Raw genomic sequence first — 22,220 nt, 5'->3', positions numbered from 1 at the left:
CCAGGTTTCTGAACCAAGCAAAGCTTCCCTCAGCTGACAGAATAAAAGCCAGTGTCTTGGGAGTCACCCCTTCGGCCCCACTCCACCCTCATATACCTCTTGCCGCTCTGACCTGATCTGCTACTCTCTTCTTTGCTTGTTCCACTGCAGGCACCTGCCCTCTACCCTGCTCTGCAGCCATCCCATTTGGGCTCCTGCCTCAGGGCCTTTGTGCTGCTGCTCCTTCTCTCTGCAATGCGTTTCCACCTGATAACCACACACACCATTCTTTTATGTGTCAGTGGAGACTTCCATGACCACCTCTACAAACCAGTGTTCCATTCAACTCTCCCTGCTAGGGTAGGATCTGGCCCTGGTTTGTTTGCTACTATATATAGTCTCTGTATCCAGAACAAAACCTGGCATCTAGCGGGTACTCAGTAAAAACTTGAAGTTACAAACTCATATTAATGGCCATGTTACCTGTGTGGGAGGGCAGCAGGTCTGTGGGGGCCTGAGGGTGTGGGCTTGTGGATGACCTGGGGGATGGAGCTGGCGGGGGATGCAGGGACCTGGGAGCTTGCGCCCAGGTGGGTGGAGTGAGCCTGGGGATTTTCCCATGTCCTAAGAGGGAAGTGGGGAGGAAAGGGGAGAGACTTAGGATAGCATGCTGGCCTGGTGTGCTTGTGGACCACGTTTGGGGAACTTTGATAAGGTCTGGTTTTTGGGTGTGTGGAGGAGTGAGGTCCTGGGTTAGCACATATGCCAGGAGCTTGGCACTTAGTTGGCAGGCAGAGCTCTGGGCCAGCAAATCACCCCACCAGAAGACTGGGCTTGGGATAACTGGGCTGGGAAATCCAAGCACTACCAGGCTCAGAGACCATGGATTGATTAGGGGAAGGGGCAGCAGGATGTGTGGGAAGGAAGACTGAGGAAGTATGTTGCAGGTGAGGAATGACTTCTGAGGGACTTCCATCAACAAGGCCACTGTACTTGCAAGGTAAGTGAGACTGAGGGTTTGGACGTGGGAAACTGGAAGACTTTTAAGGGTCAGACTGATGCATCAGCCCACATGGGAAATCTGAGCTGCACTTGTTAGTATGGATTATTGCTGATCACCATACACCAGCCAACACAAAAGCTAGGGCTGGAGGCCTACCTGGCAGGGCTATATCACAGTATCCACCAGTGATGAGTACTGGCCATGATACTGAGCAGCACACAAGAGAACAGGTCTGGGGGCACATTCTGCAGGAGACATGTAGGCCCACCCCCATGGAACTGCAACTTACACTGTTTTGCTTAAGAGCTGGGGATAGTGATAGGCTTAGCTAGGCATCACCATGGAACCCTCCAACACTCATGGGTGCTGGAGTTGAAAACAGATCAGGCTGGTCCAGGCTGCAGTACTGCAGATGCTCCCAAGAATGAAGTGTGGAGCCGGCTAAACCGCAACATCCACCAGCTCATATAAAGGCAGGAATAGAGTGGGCAGATTATGCTGGGTAGAGGCCTAGCCCCAGCTGGCAAATGTGAGATCAGGGTCTGGGGATGAGTCTGGTGGGGGAACTTGGGAACCTCTCCTGGTGGGCTGTTGCTCCCACTGGTGAGTATGGGTGTTTGTCAGGCCAGACAAAGTGACTCCACTTCTCTGCAAATATGTGGGTTGGTACTGGACAGGAGTGGACTGGACAGGGATGGGCCAACCTTAGCACACGGGCATGTGCAGAAACCAGGCTGGAGTATGGGTCACGATGGGCTAGGCTATCACACTGACCAGTTTGCATAAGCCAGGGATGGGAGCAGACTAGACAGAGCTAGGCTGCAGCACTTGCCAGTGAGAGTTGGGAGTGGGGGTGGGTTGGGACAGACCAGGCTGCAGGATCCAATGGCAAATGCCAAGATGGGGGATGAGTATACCAAACTGGGTCAGAGCAACCACTGGTGCACAAGATCTGTGGCTGAGAATAGGCCTGGTTGAGAAGCTAAGGGTACACCCCAGTTGGGTGGTGGCTTCCACTGGTGAGTGTGAGAACTAGAATGGGAGGCAGTGATCCAGGCTGGACATGATTGCAGTACACCTCAGCATGGGTGTGGAAGGGGTCTGGGGTGTGCCAGACTAGGCTTTACTCGAGCACCCACTGGTGCTCGTGAGAGCTTGGGTAGGTGTAGAATGGGCTGGACTAGGTCTTGGCTTCCGCTGAACCACACGAGAGCTATGTAGGGATATGGACCAGGTGTGGCTGGGCTGTAACATTCAAGAGTAAGAACTAGAATGGGTGTGGGCCAGTTTCACAGGGCTGCTGTTCCTGCCAGGACAAGAGGTAGACTAAGTCGGGCCAAGGACCTACTAGTGTGAGCGAGATCTGCCATGGAGAGGAGATCTGATAGAGGAGCTTGGGGAACTGCTTTGTCAGGATGCACTCTGCAGGTGAATGCAAGGGGCTGGATGCAGCCCAGACCAGGCCAGAACACAGTACCTACCAGCATATGTGTAGCTCAGGTCTGGGAACCAGGAGGAGCCAGTTTATAACACCCACTGGCAGATCTGACAACCAGGACAGGGTACAGGACAAGCTGGGTCAGGCTGCAACACCAACGAGTTCACATGAGGGTTGGCACTGGGGACTGGCTGGGTTGGGCTAGGCTGTAGCACCCACTAGCATGAGCTAGACCAGGCTGATCAGGGGCAGACCAGGCTGGGTCAAGCTACAGCACTTGCCGGAAAATGCTGAGGCAAGGTAGGCCATGCTAGACTAGGCTGTGGCACCCACCAGGGGATGGGGGGTAATGTGAGCCTGCTGGGCCACTGCTCCCACTGGTGAGCATCAGAGCTGGGATGGGTCAGATCGGGATGAGCAGGGCCACAACACTTGTTGACCTGCATATGAACTGGGTTAAGGTAAGAACTAGGCTGGGTTGACTGACTTTATCCACTGGTGCATGTATGAGCCAGAATAAGAACAGGCTAGTTGGGTTTTGTCTTAGAATCAGCTGGCAAGAGCTGGGACTGTGAGGCAAATCCTATCAAATTAGACTGCAAAACAACCTGGAAAGTACAAGACCCAGGACTCAGAGTGAATTCAGTAAGGCAACAGTGGGCACCTCTCTGATGGGCAGTACTCCCTCTGGTGAGCATGAGAACTAGGGCTGGGAGTGGTTCTAGCTAGACAGGTGGTAGCACCTGCCAGCATGAGTATAGGCTGGATAGTGGGGTCGGTTGGGTTGATCTAGGCTCCAACACCACTAATGTCTACAACAGCTGAATTAGATGGGGAACAGAATGAACCAGTCTGTTGCACATACTGGCAAGCATAGGAACCAGGGCGGGCCAGTTGGGTTATTGGGGGTCATTCCAACTAGGCTACAGTTCCCACTAGTGTACATGAGGGCTGAGTGTGTAGTAGGCAGAGTTGGGCTGGGCCACAGCACCCACTGGTTCATGTAAGAGACAGGGCTAGAGTCGCAGCAATTGCAACTACCAGTGTATGCATAGGCTGATTTGGGTGATAGACTAAGCAATTGCAACTACCAGTGTATGCATAGGCTGATTTGGGTGATAGACTAAGCTGGACCCCACAATGACAAGCAAACACAAGAGTCAGATCTGGGTTCACATCAGATGAGGCTTCTTTGGTGATCCCCCCAACTGAACTGCTGGACTCAGAACTCCAACCACAGGGAGAATCACAGGATCTGTGTCCTGACCATACAGTGGGTGTGTCTGAACTGGGCTTCCTCAGTTGCTTGGATGGAGCAGCAGATGGATACTCAAACTCACACGGAGGATATGGCAGTCCACTGGGGTCTGCAGGGGACATATGGTACTATGGAAGGAGGACAGAACAAATTGGTCAAGTACCTCAGCCAGACGTTGACAGCAAATACATGGGTGAATGGAGACTCTAAGGTGGACTATGTCAGCCAAGGGACCTTGAAAGGATTTCCTCATCCTTAGAGCAGTGAGAAGAAAAGCATTTCAGAACCATTGAAGCCACTGGAGCAGAACCCTTGGAGCATGCTCCACACTGGGGAGTCTGGGTTCATACCGGGTGGCCTTTACCCATCCCCAGGTACTGAGGCAGTTGGGAGGCTGGGTGCAGCTTCCTTCCCTACCTCTCCCCTTCTCCCAGACCCAGGAAGAAGAAAAAAAATCTTCAACTCTCTACCCTATCAACCATGTAAACATCATCAAAAATAAATTAAAAACAAAACAAAGTTTTAAAACCCTCATATTAGTAAATACTCATGGCTCTTGGGGGGGAGGGAAAAGGTGGAGGAGCGAGCTTGCACCAAGGATGCAGGCACTAAGCTGTCTGTTTGCAGTCTCTCAGAGGGCATCTTGTAATCCTTGTAAGGCCTGTCTCATCTCACAACATTCTACAGAAGACACGCTAAAGAGCAAATCAAACATGAGATTCTGTACAACTGTAGCAACTTCACCTGCAGGGTGCTGGGTACAACCTTGACAAATCACCCCAATCACTGATTCTCCAATCACATGGAAACCACATCAGTGCTGTTAAAACGCAGATTCCCAGGCCTCGACCTTGCCTCAGAGAACATGTTTTAAAATCACCCAGGTAGGGGGGCCGCCACTGTGAGGTAGCTGATTCGGCTTCTGCCTGTGATGCTGGCAGCCTATATGGGTGCTGGTTGTAGTCTTGGCTCTTCCCACTTCTGGCCCAGCTTCCTATTCTGTCTGGGAAAGCAATGAATGGCAGCTCAAGTGCTCGGGCCTCTGTAGCCACGTGAGAGCCCTGGAAGAAGCTCCAGGCTCCTGACTTAGGCTGGTCGTTGCAACCATTTGGCGAGTGAATCAGCAGATGCAAGGTTCTCTTTCTCTCTTTGTGATGCTACTTTTCAAATAAATTTCAAAAACATGTTTAAAAAAAACATACCCAGGTAGCACAGTGGATTCAGAGTCCTAACAGGCTTGCTGGAAGATTCTGACAAGAGAAGTGTTTGGTCTGAAGCAGGACCCATGGCCTCTTTGTGCTGTAATGAACTGAGATGAAATCCAAAGTTGGGTCCTTCAGGTCTACCAGATGCACTGCCTGCTGTGTGTGGCTACAGTTGCCGTATGGGGTAGTGCAGAGACCATCTGTCCTGCAAAGCCTGCCCTGGGAGATGTCTGTCTCCCACCTGTCTGCTTCAGCAATAGTGACAGGTTTCTGACCCAGCCCCTCTTCATCACGGGCTACCTCACCAGACAGCTCATTCCCTCCCTGGCTGGAATATCTCCCTGCTGAGGACAGAAGCATCTCCAGCCTATACAGTCTGAGGTTCTGATCTGGGGAACAACTGGTAACCATGCAAGGGGGCCAGAAAACTGAGAAATATCTGTTGCTATTGTTCAAGGCCACACTAAACATGCACTTGAGTTTTCGTCTCCTGATGAGGAGATGCCGGAGGCACATCGGGCAGCCATGTTGTGCTGGTTGCCTACCGTACTCTGGCATGCAGCAAGGCCTGGGGTTGGTAGGGGGCAGGTGGACAAGGTCAGATTTTTAAAATAAACTGTGGCTTCTCACCTCTCCCTACAGTTTTTCCTCTCATCCCCCATATTTTTATGTGCCACCTTCCCTTGCACGCTGGACTTTCTGGACACTAGCAGTAGGTCCAGGACTGGACTTTATCCCTTGAGGACTAGCCAGATGATAGGAGAAGCAAGCCAAGGTCATGAGCCTACGTGGTGCCTCGGGTGGTACAGGTGGCAGGAAGCACTATACAGAAGCACCTATTGCTGAGGAGTAAGACTGTATGCCATGCATGAGGCTGCCAGTCTCTCACTCCTCAGGAGGCTCTACACATCACAATAGCACCAACTGTGCGACAGCTGCCCAGGAGAAATAGGCTGGCTGTCCTCAAGGGCTCACAGCACAACGGATGACATGGAGCCCAACAACCACGGCTGCTTTTCAACACGCAGCACGAAGTGGACCCGGAGAAAGTGAACACAGGACCCCCTCATCAGAGTGTGACTCTGCTTTGGCCAGTGGATGAGGCCTTCAAGGATGGAGTAGCCACAAGGAGGATCTGCTGTTTCCCAGCACACAGGTTAAGGCCAAGAACACCAGCCAAGTTTTCCAATCTTTCCCACTTGATCTCAGCACAGGCAAGAAGCAGAGATCTCAAGTTCCTTCCTTCATGTGTTGGGCCAGGAGGAGAGAACTATTCCTTCGGAGCATGAGTTGTTTTAGGGGAAAAAGACCCTGTAAAACACTGTACCACGGGGAACTTACGTTAACTTTGAAGGTCTGTACCGAGCCATCTAAGAAGCGGATGCTGCAGGTGACTTCGGATCGTGTTTTCTCTTTGGGCAGCTCGGCGGTGCGGATATTGTTAATTCTTCCACCCAACGCTCGTAGCCGGGAGGTCATCACTATCGCTGAGTAACCTGCAGTGTGAGACAGAGACCCTCAGCTCTGTGATGCGCCGGCCCCCCGCTGCCTGCCCATGTGCCTCACAGACCACCCAGCACTGCCACAGCCACGGCCTTGGAGCCTCATGCTACTGAACAAAAAACTCCTGGGGATGAGGATCAGCCAACAGGCCAGGGACCTCGCTCGCCCCCCTGAAGTCTGACGCGTAAGGAGCACTGAGCAAAATGCGGTGCTGGATTGCAACATGCTCACAGAACCATGTGGCTTGTTCATTTGTGTGCCCTGTCTCCTTGGTCTACCTCTCCTAAGGTGTATTTCCCAAGCCTTTAAGTTCCTTGTTACTTTGAAAAATTTTGGGTATTCATGTATTCTAGCCCTCAGGCTTCATAGAACAAAATATGACAGAAATAGAATTTAAAATATGAAAAGGTTATGGGACCTGCTGTGATAGCCTAGTGGCTAAAGTCCTCACATTGCACCGGGATCCCATATAGGCACCAGTTTGTTTCCCAGTGGCTGCACTTCCCATCCAGGTTCCTGCTTGTGGCCTGGGAAAGCAGTCAAGGACAGTCCAAAGCGTTGGGATCCTACACCTGCAAGCAAGACCTGGAAGAAGCTCCAGGCTCCGGATCAGCTCAGTTCTGGCCGCTGCGGCCACTTGGGGAATGAATCAATGGACAGAACTTCTTCCTCTCTGTATATCTGACTTTCCAATAAATAAATCTTTTTAAAAATATAAAAAGGTTATGGATAAACTGGACTATATTAAGATGAACAACCTCTATGCATGACAAGACGCTATTTAGAAGAACAGGAAGGCAACTCAGAGTGGGAGAAGGTATTTGATACACAAATACAATACAATATATGAGTGCTTCATTCTGAGTGCTTGACTCATAAAAGAAAGGCTAACTGACAGTGAATGGCAAGGAAAATGCAACAAATTCCTGACTGCACTACTAGTCAGAGAAATGAAAACCACAAAGCAACAGGCCCACAGACCCATCCCCAAAAGCTACAATTTATGGCTCATAAAACCCCGAAGAAAGCAGGATGACTGGATCTGACAGGCTGAGAACAGGTACCAGTGCGGCTACCTGGAAAACACACACGGTTTCTGTGGTCCAGCAATCGCATCCCCAGGGTGTCCTTGCAAGAACATGTGCCTTCTGCCCAAGGGAGGCTCATCCCAGCATCTCCCCAACAGTCCCAAACCAGAGAGGAGGCCTCAGTGCCCACCAGCGGCAGGAGGCACTTGCTGCGCTGGAGCCACTCCCTGTTGTGCTACCCAGCAAGTGCAGCAAGGCAACTGCTGTCACCTGCGGCAAACACCACGACGGAGCCCTTCAACACCGCCTGCTGCAAGAGGAGCCAGGCATGGCAGACCACCTGCTCTCTTTCAACTCACTGTTCCTAAAAATGAGGCCACTCACAGATGGCTAAGACGTGGGCCAAGCTGACACCGATGGAAGCTAGGACTGTTGTTGAGCCTGGGAGCAGGGAGTGGGATAGGAGCACGGGGTCTCTTCCTGTCCTTTCCTGAAGTGTGTGCTAATGTCAGCAGTGTCATCGCTGTGACAATCCAGCGGCTCTACACTCAGGAACTGTCACACACTTTAGCATATGTGCTACATTTTAATAACAAGCTTCCTAAAAATAATAAGGGCAGGCGGGGGGGGGGAGGGTAGTGGGTAGCGGGTGGTAGCCTAATAGCTAACGTCTTCGCCTTGCATGTGCTGGGATCCCATATGGGCACTGGTTCGAGTCCTGGCTTCTCCACTTCCCTTCTGGCTCCTTGCCTGTGGCCTGGGAAAGCAAAACCTTGGGACCCTGCACCCAAACGGAAGGGTAAGACAAAGCAACTAGCTCCTGGCTTCAGATCGGCTCAGCTTTGCTTGATGCGGCTGCTTGGGGAGTGAACCAGCAAATGGAAAATCTTTCTCTCTGTCTCTCCTTCTCTCTGTAATCTGACTTTCCAATTTAAAAAAAAAAAAAAAAAAAACAGAAAGAGAATGAAATACAATTATTAAAAAAAAAAAAAAAGAACAGGAGGAGGAAAAAAGATGAGCGCATTTACCAAGAGAACAGTGCAGTGTAAAATCCGAACTTTGAATCACGGAGCGCAAGGAGACTGGCTTTTGCAGTGAGTTCTCACAGGTGGCTGGAGAGGGGACGCGGGAAGGTGGACTCTGAAGGCCTGCGCAAACGAGGATAGGGTTGGGGCTGGGATTGGCCAAGGGACTATGCCGGGGGAAGGGGAGGCCACAGGGCTAGGCCTCGACCCAGCACATGAGATGCAGCCCTACATGTCAGCCTAGGAGTGCAGACGTGAACCTCCCTGGGTCTGGCAGCAGAGTGGAGAACGATAAAGGTCCTGAGAGCGAGCAGGAGTTCCTGGTGCTAATTCCCTCCTGAGCCAGGCCCTTGTTCGAGCAAAGCCTTCTTTTTTAATTAAAAAAAAATATATTGTTGAATGTGTTACAGAAAGCTAGAGCTTTTCATCTACTGGCTCACTCCGTACACGGCTGCAACATCCAGGGCTGGCCCGAGCCAGGAGACAGGAGCCAGGAGCTTCTTCTGCACCTCCTAAGTGTGCAGCAGGGGCCCAGGGACTTGGCCAGGCCATCAGCAGGGAGTTAGCTCAGAAGTGGAGCAGCCAGGATCCAAAATGGAACCCAAATGGGATGTGAGAGTTGCAGGCGGGGACTTTACCCCAAGGTGTTCCTTGTGTTTGCAATGTTCTTTGTGCTCCTCTTTGAGGAGCTCCTGTCTAGCCCCAGGTGCTCAGCAGAGCCTTGCCTCCTCCGGGAAGGCTTCCCAGGATGTCCTGCTCAGCCCTGGATGGCGATGCAAGCTCTAGCACCACATAACCTCGCACTGAATGTGGCAGCTGCCTCTCCCACGAGACACAAACTCCACAGGGCAGGCATCAAGTCGGGGTTTGCTCACCAAGGCCTAGGTCTGGGAGGCAGTCGGTGAGTATTTGCATGAGTCAGTGACTGAGTGGGAAAAGGGCCTAGGAAACGCCAAGTTCTGCAGCCCATAAAAGCTGTACCGCAAGCTGATGGACACACCAGCCTGGTGGGGCTGGTGGGGCTGGTGGGGCAGGCAGTGGAGGGTGGGACAAAAGGCAGTCCTGCAGAGCGCAGGTGCTGGCAGCCAGGACTTCTCACTCTGTTATGGGCACACAGAACACTTGGGGAAATAATTAAGTAGCAGACTCTAGAGTGGGCACTGCGGCACAGCAGGTTAAGCTGCAGCTTGGAATATTCACAAGCCACATCAGAGTGCCAGTTCGATACCTACCTTCTCTGCTTCCAATCTAGCTCCATGTTAATGTATCCTGGGAGGCAGTAGAAGATAGCTCAGGGACTTGGGTAGGCCCTGCTGCCCACATGGAAGGCCCAGATGGAGTTCCCAGGCTCCCAGCTGCAGCCTGGCCGAGCTCTGGTTACTGTGAGCATTTGGGGAGTGAATCAGTGAATGAAACATCCTTCTTTCCCTCCTCTCATGCTGTCTCTGTTGCTCTTCTGTTCAAATAAATACTTTTTTAAAGATTTATTTTTATTGGAAAGCCAGATATACAGAGAGGAGGAGAGACAGAGAGGAAAGATCTGCTGTTAGCCGACTCACTCCCCAAGTGGCTGCAGCAGTCAGAGCTGAGCCAATTCGAAGCCAGGAGCTTCTTCCAGTTCTCCCACGTGGGTACAGGGTCCTAAGGCTTTGGGCCGTCCTTGACTGCTTTCCCAGGCCACAAGCAGGGAGCTGGATGGGAAGGCAGGTCTACTGGGATTAGAACCAGTGCCCGTATGGGAACCCGGCATGTGAAAGGTGAGGACCCCAGCCATTAGACTACTGCGTCAGGCCCCAAGTAAATACTTTTTAAAAACATATTGAAAATGCAGACTCTGATTCCAGTAGGTGTGGGAGGGACCCAAGCATCTGCATCTCTCACTCTCCTATGTGACGCATGGAATGCTGGGATAGGGTTTCCCTCCCACAACGAGGAGCGGGTCTGGAAAAGCAGCAGTAAATGTCAGGGCAGGTCCAGAGATAAAGACCTGGGAATCCAACCAAGGGGTTGTGACTCAGCCCTGGATGGGAGGAGGGCAAGGCCGACTGGACGTGGGAGGACCAAGCCCTTGGGGACCCGAAGAGGAACAAACGAGGTGCAGGAGGTGGTGGCGGCACCGAGATGAGAGCTGGAGGGATGGAGGGGTACATCCTCCTTATCATAGGGGAGACGCTCCAGCTACACCCGCATTCTCCCATGGACAGGCATTGGGTGTTGCCAACACAAACACACAATCCTGGTGCCCGCAGTGCAAGCCAACACACTGAGCCTCAAGGGAAAATGCCACCCATCCCCACCTCCACCCTGCCCTTTCCGAGGGAAATGTCATCGATGTAGGGCTGCGTGCTTTGTGAATAACACAGAGAGCTACCACAGAACAGTAAGTGTGTCCCAAAATCGCAGGTTTGCTGTTTCCAAGAAATTCTTGTTGCAGGCTCTCAGGTGAATTGCTTTCTTTACAGATACAATTGAACCAATCCATGCCCGGTGCTGGTGGGTGGAGCCCACGGGAGCGCCTGGGAAGTCCTACATAGCCCAGTCCCTGGCCCCTCGGGAGTTCAGGGAGTCGGGTGTCCTGAAGTGTGTCCCACAGGGCATTCCTCTTGGGAAACCCTCAGAGGAAGGGCCAAGCCATCCGGAGCTGGCGGGGCGGACACGCAGCTCCCCAGCCCTGACCCCAGAGTGCCGGCAGCAGCTGGACTTGGAACAAGGTTCTTGGGAACCTGACCACATTCCCTGCTGGGACCTCCAACACCATGTGAGAGGTGGGTGGTGTCCTGAAGAGCAGCTCAAACCCACACAACCACACACTGATCACGGCTGGAAAACAATGACAAGCGGGACTGGCAACGGCATCTAGGGTAGGACAGTCAAGTGAGCAAACATACTGATGGCAGGCACTCACTTCCAAACTGCCCTTCAGGGGCCAGTCTAGGCCTGGGCCCTTGGAGGGGGCAAGGGAAAGAGAGGGATGGATGACATGAACCCTAGTTGATGAAACCGCCCCCCACTCCATCCCACTTGCACTACCAATCCAGTCAGCAGCCAAAGAGACTAACAACTGGCTTTGCCCTCTGCCCAGCCACCTGAGACTGTGGGACTCAGGTGTGAACCCTCCTGACCAGGGCATCAGTAGGCACTGAGCGTGCCTCTGACCTCAGTTCCCAAGGCCAGCCAGGGTAGGCGTAAGTCTCCTGCTGAGCAGTCACCTCACTGAGCCAGGCCCACTTAGCCCTGAAATCTGATCTTCAGTGCTCTCTCCAGCAGAGGGAGGCTGACTAACTGCCCCGCCTCCTGTGCCAAGGAAACTTTCTACGTCTTCCTCTATGAATCTCTTCATTCTACACAGAGCCATAGCCCCAATGGCAACAGGCTGGCACTTCCTGCTGCAGGATGATGACCATAGCAGGTGTTTTTCATGGCATGAAAAACAAGTCTGTTTTCTGCATCATTAAAAACAAGAAAATAAACCAGCGGTTACAGCTTTACCACACTCAGTGGAGGCTCTACTGAGAATACAGTCTTTTTGAAACCAAAGACTTCCCCTTAGAAATACATATTCTGGAAAAAGGGCAGCATCTCACTTTGCACCCAGCAGGAGAGCATCAATGCTGCCAGCACATATGTCAGGTGCCCGAGATGGGATGTGGACCAGGGACTTCATTCATGTTCCCATCTATGGCCTTCAGCATTAAGACATTGTAGGGCGATCCTTGTTTCAGGTGTCTTACAGATGTGCCAATGTTCCACTTTGGAAAACTGCACGTATTTTAACAAACAACTGCCTGCCAGAGTTGTAAGTCAGCTGCTGTTAGAGAGGTGGCCTGGCTCTGAGGTGTCCTACAACTCAGTGACAGCAGAAGCTCCCCCATGGCCAGAGCCGGAAAAGGTAAGGTCTCCAGGACATGTCTACCTGCTGGCCGGGCAGCCTTCTTCTGTCATGAGGCAGTGAGCCATGGACAGAGCCAAGGCAGAGGAGTGAACAGGTGCATGGCAGGAAGCAAATCCTACTCACTGTGATTGCTTGAAAAGCAAGTACAAGTTACATCACAGACCTTTAAAAAAAATCAGGAACTCAGACCTCAAACTCAAGAAAACAAGTTTCCGCTTTAAAAAGGAGGAGGAGGGAAAAGCAGCCCTGATTCATAAGCACCTCACCATGGGGCTGACTAGCAGGAACTAGCAGAATCACACCCCGGTGGACCTAGGCCAACACCACCACCTAGTGGCAACCAGAGGAAGAGACTTCACCTCCCACCTCCACATCCTCGCGCTGCCAAACAGTAGCTCTGGACCTTTTCAGGCATGGATCCTCATGACACAGAAGGCCTCTGCAGCCCAATTCCCCTTTCCTAACTCCTCTTCCCCAGGATATCAGGAAAGCTCTTGCTTCCCCCTTCCCTAACTCTATTCCTCCCATCCCATGTATGAGCCCCTGTGTCTGACTGATCAGCTGAAGAGGGACACGGGAGAGAAAGGCTCATCCTTTTAAATATGTTTCTCATCAAATTTCAATGCTCTGCGTGGCTAAGAAAACTGCCCTGCTTCTTTAGCTGCCAGAAATGTATGAGTGTGTCCTTCCCTTCTTTTCACTGCACACTCAGAAGGTGGTTTGTGTTAAATGCTGTCAAGTTCAGGAAGGGAGGGGACAGCCCTCGCTCACTCACAACTTCGCCACGCATCCCTCAGCAGACACAGCCACTGTCCGAGGCTCACGTGAGACAGCTTCTAGACCATGCCTCTACCTAAGAGGGGTCTCAACAACTAAGGTACAGTTCGCAACCACTGCGGTGGGGATTGACCCATCGCATGGTAAGTGCTGATGAGGCTGAGATCGAATCCTAGGAAGGTATGCCTGACGATTAGGTGACTACAAGCGACCTTGACGAGACTTGTCTTAACAATGGCTTAAACAACACACCAAGCTGGCCTCTAAGACGCCACCACAGAGAGCTGGGGGAGGATTATCTGTAAGGATGCAGAACACGCACCTTAGAAAGCCACCCACAGTCCCTTTCTCAGTCAACTCATTTTCCTTAAGAAGCAACAATGAAAAGATGCATCTGTTTGGTGCAATTTCTTAAGAAACTGTATCTTAAAACTTAAAAGGAAAAAAAAAAAGGTTTTTCTTAGAATTCACAGAAAAGCGGCAAGTAAAACAGAAACTCCTGTATACCCTTTCTTGACCTGGAGACAACTGGTGAAGACAGTCGCATTCCGCCTCCCATTCCTGTGTGCACACACCATGCTTTTCTCTGCACCACTTACTGCAGACATCACGGTCTTACACTGCTATCAAGGATATTTCATGACCCAGCACAGAGACGGTGCGAAAGAAACGTCACACTGATAAAACTCTTAGCTAATCTACCATCTGGATCTAAATGTTGTAAGCTGTTTTCCTCCTCATCCAGGACCTCCACCAGCATCACCTGGAATCTGTATTTTTAATGCAGATCCTGCCCTGCCCTATGGGGTGACCCAGGAAGTCTGAGTGCCACATGCTGGAAGCCCCTCAACCAGACTACCTCCAGGGGGACTGTGGCTTTGACCATCTGTGCCCATGGCTGGGGCCTTGGTTAGGTTGGTGACAAGTCGCCTGCTATGGCGAGGCTGAGTGTCTACAGCCTGACAACTGTCACAACGCTGGGTCAGAGACATTGCTGATGGAATGGCAGACTGTCCAGTGTGGACGTCAGAGCTGGGTTAGCACTGTTGTCAAAACACAAGGCAGCCGTAACAGGAACAGCACGTGCGTTCTCTTGCTGGTACCACGGGAGCAGGTGTCCTGGCTTGTTTGCTCCTGCCGTCTGAGGATCTAGGCTCCCCAGTCCTTAACGACACGCAATGGCCAGGTGACAAAGCCTACAATCCCGCCGAACGCACACCCCTCCCCACATCAACTCACATTTTCTGTGGGCAACGGCCACAGAGGAAAAACTGAACACGTGGGTCTGTGCGAGGCCCTTACGCTCCACGTGTGTTCCCAAGGAGACCCAGGCCGGGGCGTTACAAAGCAGTAATCTGGGTCTTTACTGATGAAACACCTGTAGGTCTGGGGAAGCACTTCACGCACGCAGCCTCACTTTCTTAAATTGTGTGTAGCTGATATCAAAATGTACCCACACCCGGCAGAAGGAACCTAGTCATGTTCTTCACAACCTTTCCCACTTCCTTGGCCTTTTAAATTTTCAAAGTCCACACATTACCTCTCAGCAATACCAAAATAAATATACTGAGTTATGAAAGGGCTGAACATAAACACAACTGCTACTGAATAGATACTTAATTAGAAAAGCACATCTACTCACAGGGAGGCATTTTCCTGTTGCTATTTCAGTGTTAAGGCCAACAATCCATTTAGCAAGAGCCTATAAACTGAAAAATTAACTTAAAAAAATTTTTTTGAGCCTCTTCAGGAATATAACGACCAGTTAACAATCAAAAATTTGTTTTTTAAAAAAAACACATTTGTGGAAGAATGCAGCACGTGACTTTCAAATATTCCCTCCCACATGAGAAAATGCTCACACAGTGACTTTAATAACAGCTCGCTGCTTAAGCAGGCTGAGTATTCACTTCGCTAACAGCCCAGCCCATTTGTTCCACCTATCCTCCGCCCACCTGCCGGTCCTCTGCCAGACCACACCCAGAGGAGCGCCCGCCTCTTTCTCCTACAACTTCAAAATGTCAAATAGTTTTCTTTTTATGGGTCGGAGTTTATTTATAGGTTTTATTTATAGGCCGCACACCATGGCACTTGCAAAACTAACAAAATAAGAAAGGTGCACTCGATCCTGGGGCAGTCCTTGTAAGCTCCCAGAAGGGCGAGATAAGACGCACCGAGGCCGTGTTGGAGAACTCCGCCCGCGCCCCCGGGAGGAGCTGGCCAACCGCAACCCTAGGCGGGCTGGCTAGGCGGGGTCCGCTCTCCTACAGGAGGGGAAGTCGAGGCCAGGTCCCTAAAGGGAAAAGGAGGCGCACGGGTCACAAGAAAACCCCCATTCAGTTCCTGCCGGCACGTTCCCTCCAGGGCTGCCCCCTGCTCCTGAGTTACAAAGGTTCTGGGGGGTATTTTCAAGTGAGATGTTAAGAAGCATTAGATTTTTATTTCTTTTATTTTATAAAACAAGAACAAGCTGCCATCACTGGTTCACTCGCTAACACCCCTCCACAGCCAGCCTTAGGCAGGGACCCCTTCACTTCAGCACACCCCCTGGGTGGCACAAGAAAACCCCTTCACTTCAGCCCACCCCCTGGGAGGCAGGGACCCCTTCACTTCAGCCCACCCCCTGGGAGGCAGGGACCCCTGCACTTCAACCCTCAGTGCTCCAGCAGGATGCCGGAGGCAGGAGTCGGGTCCTCTGACCTGGGATGTGGTCACTCTAACCAGGCTGAACACCAACACCTGTTCCCTAACCTGCTGAATGTTGCAGAGACACCTGTCACAGGATCCCAGGGGCCTATGGGGACTCCTGCAGGGTGAGCCACAGTGAGTGGGTCCCATTCACTGAACACACACCTGTGGACTCCCTCATCACCTGCCACCTTGATAGAGCCAGGAGAGGGGATTAGGAGGTGGAGGGGGCGTGTCACATGCCACCCACGAGGTTCTCAGTGATGGTGCCATGCTGCAGGAAACAGTCTCAAAGCCAGGGTCCCAAGCCCGCCTGGGTGGGTGCAACATCAGGACCTGCCAGTCTTTTTATCATCCCTGTTTGCTCCCTGCTTGGGCAAAGGAGTTCTGGGACGTTTAATCACTCAGTGTTCCTTCACTCATTTGGTTCTACGCCAGGTCCAGAGGGGGTGGGGCGGGGAAGCACGTGGTGTGCCAAGATGTGGGGGCTATAGGCCCAGGGTGCTGGAGGCACACAGGCAGGTGGTGCGACCAGTTCGACAAGATTTAAGGAAAGAGAACTGAGGGAAGCCAATCAAGACATTGCTGATCTGGCAGGGGGGGCAGGTGGAGGGGGATGGGGTGAAGGGGCGGGGTGACACACACATCTCAGGGGTGGCTGCCATCCTAGGAAACTGTCAGGGGAAGCAGGGTTAGGTTCTTACAAGTCCAAGGTACTGCCATCTGCCGGGGGTCAAGGTGGAGGTGGGAAGCAGGAGAAGGTGCAGGGGGAAGGTGAAAAAGGGGGTCACCAGCTGGGATTACCAGCAAGGCGGGGACCTCAGGCTTAACCCCTGTTAGCTGAGAGAGCCTGCCCACCCTCTTCCAGCCTGTTCCCTCATCTGTGAAAGAGGGACTTCCCTGCCTCACAAGGTTGCTTTCCTCACTGGAGATGGCTTGTATGGACAGACTGGTACCCAGCCACTACCGCTGCAGTTGAGTATTTTCACAGGAGATGGGGCTTCAAGGGTTCCCTAAGGTATGCAAGAGGGTTCTCCCCCACGGAAGAAGGACTCCTGGATAGTCAGGAGGGCACAAAGATGCAGCGGGCCACAGCTGTGGAGGCGACCGCTGGGGGGCAGGCTGCAGGGAATGGACTGAGGACCAAGCGGAAAGTGGCTTGCAGGCTGGGTTTCTGGAAGTGAGACTTTGGGGGAACATGTGTTAGGACAGCACTCAAGTTCACACTTCCGTTTCTCTGAGCCTTACCCAACAGGGCACTGTCCAGATCTGGGTATCTTTATGAATGTCTCACGCAAAATAATTGTAAATGGGTATTTTATTTGCAGAAAAAGCTAACCATCAAAGCTTGACCTAGGAGGTCAAGGAGGAATGGACCAAAAGCTGATAAAGGAAACGAGCAGGTTTTAATATTGAGCAGTGTGTGTGTGTGTGTGTGTGAGAGAGAGAGAGAGAGAGAGCAAGGCACCTATCTCCCTTCTACTTTTCCTCTGAACAGTTTCAGCAGGCCCAAAGCGCCCTGGAAAACAGGATGGAATACATTTACTCTACAGAGACATGAATCAAGTTACATAAACTTCACAAAAACACTGTGCTAATATTTGCCTTCAGCCGGGACACACCCATTAGGGTGTCAGGCCCTGCTGTTTCTATCTTCGGCACCAGCCCCCACCCCTTTACAGCCCAAAGCAACAGCAGCCTTCAGAAAAAGAAAACAGCTCAAGTCACTTGGAAAAGTTTGACATGTGCTAATCACAGCAGCGCATCCCAGCCAGCACCTTGTGCCAGCCCCTGCTCCCACTCAGGAATCTGAAGCTGGGGGCAGCCAGGCCAGAGAAACTCGAGGCTCCCTACCGCTATCATCGCCATAATTTTATCTCAAGGAAATGCAGCAGTACACTCCCAGCCCCACCCCTGGCCCCCACATTGCCCAGTGGCTGGCCAGGCGACCTGGGGTGCCACACTTTCTTTTCCTTCACCTTGGGCCCCAGTTTGGAGCCCTCAAAGGCTCCTTCCACTTTGCCAGTCTCCCGCCTGTCAGGTGTCAGCCCCTCCAGGCCCTTGTCCTAGGGCTACACAAGGTGCCTACGAGGCTACACCTACTGGGTGCCAGCACCTCCCAAAACCAACATCAATCATATCTACACACACTCTATTCAGACTTCCACGGCTTTGGGCTTTGAAAAAATGAGGTCAGAAAATTGAAGAAAGTTTAAGCATGATTTATGCAAGGCATGCCAAGCAGCTGACGAGAGCAACAGTATTTACAGGTGACTTTTGTATTGACAGGAGCGTGCATTTCTATACAACCATCACGTGGTACACAATAACTATACAGAAAGGATAACTGAAGCCAAAAATAGTAAAATAGTTTAAGTTGTTAACAAAAAGGACAGAATCAATTGTGTTGCTGCTGGTGTTGCATTTACGTGTCCTCAGGCCTTTCCATGTGCTGGGAACATGGAGATATACACCAGACATAACTCTTGTTCACAGTGCAACTGGTGGCTTGGCCCAGGGGCTTCTTGGCCTGCAGGCTCTGGGTGGCTGGGCAGGTGAGGGAGTGCAAGGTTGTCTAGGCATGCCAGGACTGACGGGAAGCTTCTACCCCAAGCTGACATATCTCTAGATAAACTGGCTTGCTACACCTCAGTTTCCTCACCTGTGAATAATTTTGGGGCGCTGTAACTTCAAACCCAGTTCTTGCCATCCTTGGCACACTCCCTTCTGGGGCTTCCTGAGGAACTGGCACGGTTCCTGCGAGTCGTCACAGCCATCATCCCTGAGGCCAGCAGGCAGCAGTGCTGTTCCCATTTCACAGACTGTTAGGTTAGACTCGGAGCACCCAGCCCGGGGAACACAGGTCAGACTCCCAGTGACAGGAAGCTCTGCAGTTTAATCCCTGGCGTCACATGAACTCCCAGGTTGGAGCCGACCAACACACACTCCCAGGAGGAAGGAGAAAGGGCGGTGATTCACTGGGGGCGGGTGCGGGGGAGGCCCAGGCTTAATCACCACTGTGGCTGCAATTTACTGGGTAAAGGCAGGTTCTTACCTTTTGAGATATCTTCATAAACACTCCCCGAGGCTCACACGTTGCTAAGTTTCCTCTTATGAAGGAAATGGCCTTCCCTCTAATTAATCCTGCAAGCTCAGAAACCTGAGTCATGACTCAGGTATTCACGACCATACTGCCTCCACTCTTAAGATGGGACAATGGAATGAACAGGTGCCGCAGAAAAACTAGTCTCCTTTCTCCTCCTCCGCCCTTATCTGAGGTTTTAGTTTCCTATAGTCAACCAGGGTCTGAAAACATGAAATGGAAAATTCCAGAAATCAACAATTCCAAAGTTTTAAATAACTTACTATGGTGTGTATTTATGCTAGCTTGTCACTGTTAGTCTCTTACTGTGGCTAATTTCTAGATTAAGCATTATTATAGGTGTATATGTATAGGGGAAAATAAAACCACAGCATATACAGGGGCTTGGTAGTGACAACAGCTTCTGGCAGCCCCTGTGGTTGGGAAGCACAAATTGCTGGTGTTTAAAGAAACGACACATTCAGAATACCCTGTGATTGTGAGGTTCCTGGACATGGCAGACAGGTTAAGATGAACGCAAACACGCCTTTCAGAATGAGGGAACCCAGTAGATGACTTCCTCTCACTTTTGCAAACGGCGTGGGTAGGCTGGAGTGCTGACGTGTGCAGGCTGAAGGCCCTACCAGCCCAACAGGAGGAGGGCCAGGCCTCTCCTACCCTGTGACCAGCATCTCCAGTCTGCCCACACTGAACTCCACTGCTTTGGAGTTGCCATGACTCCCCAGAACCCTGGAGCTGGGCTTCCTAATGAACTGGATCTCATCAGACCCTTGTGCTAGTTCCCCTTTGGGGTACACCTGTCCTCTAAGCCCAGATCCCAGTCATAAGTGCAGGGGTAACTGATACGACCACCCTGGGTGTGGTAGGGGGCCTAAGTCTCCAGGAAGCTGCACACCAACCTCTGTGTTCAGATCCTGAGGTTTTTTTCAATGAGCCTGGGAGATGCTGGGGCTGCACAGAGTACACCTCAACAGCTAGGAAAAACGCAAGGTGGCTCCAACCACCTGACAGCTGCCAACATCACAGGGGTGAAGGGCAGGCGGCTGGGCAGACCAGCAGCCCTGATGAGGCCATGTGGAATGAAACAGGCCAACCCACAATGCTGTCATGTTTGCTTGGGAGTGGGTTATTTTCACAAGTTGCACTTGTCATGTCTCCACATTCAGTCTACTGTTTCTCATGATTGTGATCCAATGTTTGTCCAGGGATTTCTAACGCTTCACTGCCCTTTTTGTGTGTGTTATGGTTTTATATTATTCCAGCTAAACGAGCGCACTTGGCCAGGGCTAGGTGTTTGGCTAATGTCTAGTGAGTAGACTTGGATTTCAAAATGAGCCACAGTCATCCCAGAGAAGAGCAAGACAGGGAGAGGCATTGGGCACAGGGGGGCCCAGAGGAGTACTATGGCAGGAACAAGACCCCTCAAGACGAGTGGCAGTGAGCTGATATGATAGTTAGGACAAGGTACTGTTTCCTGTCCTTCCTACTGGGCAGAATGATCAAATTACAGAGCACCCAAGGCACCTCAAGCACTGTCCATGTGCCGTGAGATGCCCTACACCTGCTGTCTTACTGGACTCTGGCCTCCAAATGGTGGCCTCAGGCTCCACATGTAAGGTCACCTCTGAGGTCACCAGGCAGCAGAACAAGACCAGAATCTCAACAAAAGTCGCATTCCTCCCAGACACCCCCATTTTGGTGGATCTGAACTACTATTACCATTCTACTAAGACACACAAGGCATAAAGACTGCCATCTCAATCATGTTAAAGTGTGCAGTTCGGTGGCATCAGTATTATGCAACCATCCCCACTATTTCCAAAAATTTTTCATCATCCCAAACAGAAACTCTGAACCCATGAAGCAATAACTCGCCACTCATTCTCTGAGCCCTGGTGATCTCCACTCCTCTCTCTGTTGCTAAGAATTTGCCTCTTCTAGGTGTTTCATAAGTGGAGTCACGCAGGTATTTGTCCTTTTACACCTGGCTCAGTTCACCTGGCATGCTTTCAAGGTCCACCCATGATTTACCAGGCACCAGAACTCCATTATGTGTGTGTGTGTGTGTGTGTGTGTGTGTGTGTGTGTGTGACATTCCACTTTATTGATTCATCTGCCGATAGATGTTTGGGCCATTTCCATCTTTCAGTCACTAAGAATAGAGCTGCAATGAACACTGGGGTGCAAGTTTCTGTGTGAGTGGACCCAGGTGTATGATTTAACAGCATCTATTGCCGGGCATTTGGTTGCTCTTTGCTCATCTTTCCAAGGAGCCAACAAACTGCTACCTACAGAGCCTGTACATTCTCCATTCATTCTCATCAGCATCCTAAGAAGAGTCCTCCCCTGGGATACCCTGTAAACACCTGTTAGCTTCTGGGTTATCATTACAACCACTCTAACAGGCAGGAGGTGGTATCCCATTGTGGCTTTAAGGCGCCTGTCCAATAATATGGCACTTCTTCTCATGTGTTTACTGGCCACCTGTTAAGAATTTAAGGACATGTCCATTTGAATCCTCTGCCCATTTTCTAATTGGTTTGTCTTAATTTGGGCGGCTGGCTTTTAAGAACTCTTCAAATTCTGAATACTGTCATCAGATCTATAGATCTATTTCATCACCACTATAAACTATTTTTTTTCATTTTCTTAATGATATCCTTTGATGTACATAAAGGTTTTAATTTTGGTAAAGCCCAAATTGGTCTATTTTTGTTGGAGGCGAGGGCCTCCAAGAAGCCAGTGTTAAACCCAAGGTCATGAAGAGTAACCCTTGCATTTTCCTAAAAGCTTTATATCTCTTATATTTGGTCACTGACCCTTTTGAGCTAATTTTTGCATATGGTATGATGTAGGGACTTTGTTCTTTTTGAGCAGAGTTCCTTTCCACATGTTCTTCAAAGTTAGCATCACTGTACAAGGCAGCTGGGTGGGACCTCTAAGGAGAAGACCCCCTATGACACAGGTAGCCAGCCAGTGCCTGGTACCCAGCATGTGCTCAACAAGCACCACGGGGTGGATAGCTGGAACGATGGATGGATAGAAGAATGGGGTCACTGAAGGTGTTGCCCTTCCCCCATCTGCTTCTCATGGCTGCTCTGACTGGCCAGGGCTGGCTGGGACCCTAGTATCAAAGGAGGAGCACACCTGATGGGGCAAACTTAACATCTGCCAACAGCATCTGCCTATTGCCTGCAAATGGCTCGAAGCCAGAAGAGTGTCCCAAACTAGTCATAGAAGCAGGGTTCTGACCCTGGAGAACTCAGCACATCCTAACCTGTCTCTTGGTTCAAACCCTGCGATGTACAAGTGGGAAAGCCC

General features: G+C 51.2%; 1 protein-coding gene across 2 annotated transcripts in view; it reads right to left on the bottom strand.

Moving 5' to 3' along the window:
• The window catches only part of PTPN3 (protein tyrosine phosphatase non-receptor type 3), a 101,429-nt gene that overhangs the window by 67,094 nt on the left and 12,115 nt on the right, over positions 1-22,220 (bottom strand). For both annotated transcript variants that reach the window (XM_040963484.1, XM_040963483.1), the window contains one exon: positions 6,225-6,379. In XM_040963484.1, the coding sequence (XP_040819418.1) occupies positions 6,225-6,362 (138 nt within the window). In that variant the 5' untranslated portion in view covers positions 6,363-6,379. Of the gene's footprint in view, positions 1-6,224; positions 6,380-22,220 lie in introns of those variants that run through there.

This window comes from Ochotona curzoniae, unplaced genomic scaffold, assembly GCF_017591425.1.
Source record: "Ochotona curzoniae isolate NIBS_2020 unplaced genomic scaffold, NIBS_Ocur_1.0 scaffold_3208, whole genome shotgun sequence".
NCBI classification, from domain to species: Eukaryota; Metazoa; Chordata; class Mammalia; order Lagomorpha; family Ochotonidae; genus Ochotona; species Ochotona curzoniae.
Note: the sequence above shows the minus strand (reverse complement) of the source record. Positions and strands in the feature narration are given on the sequence as shown.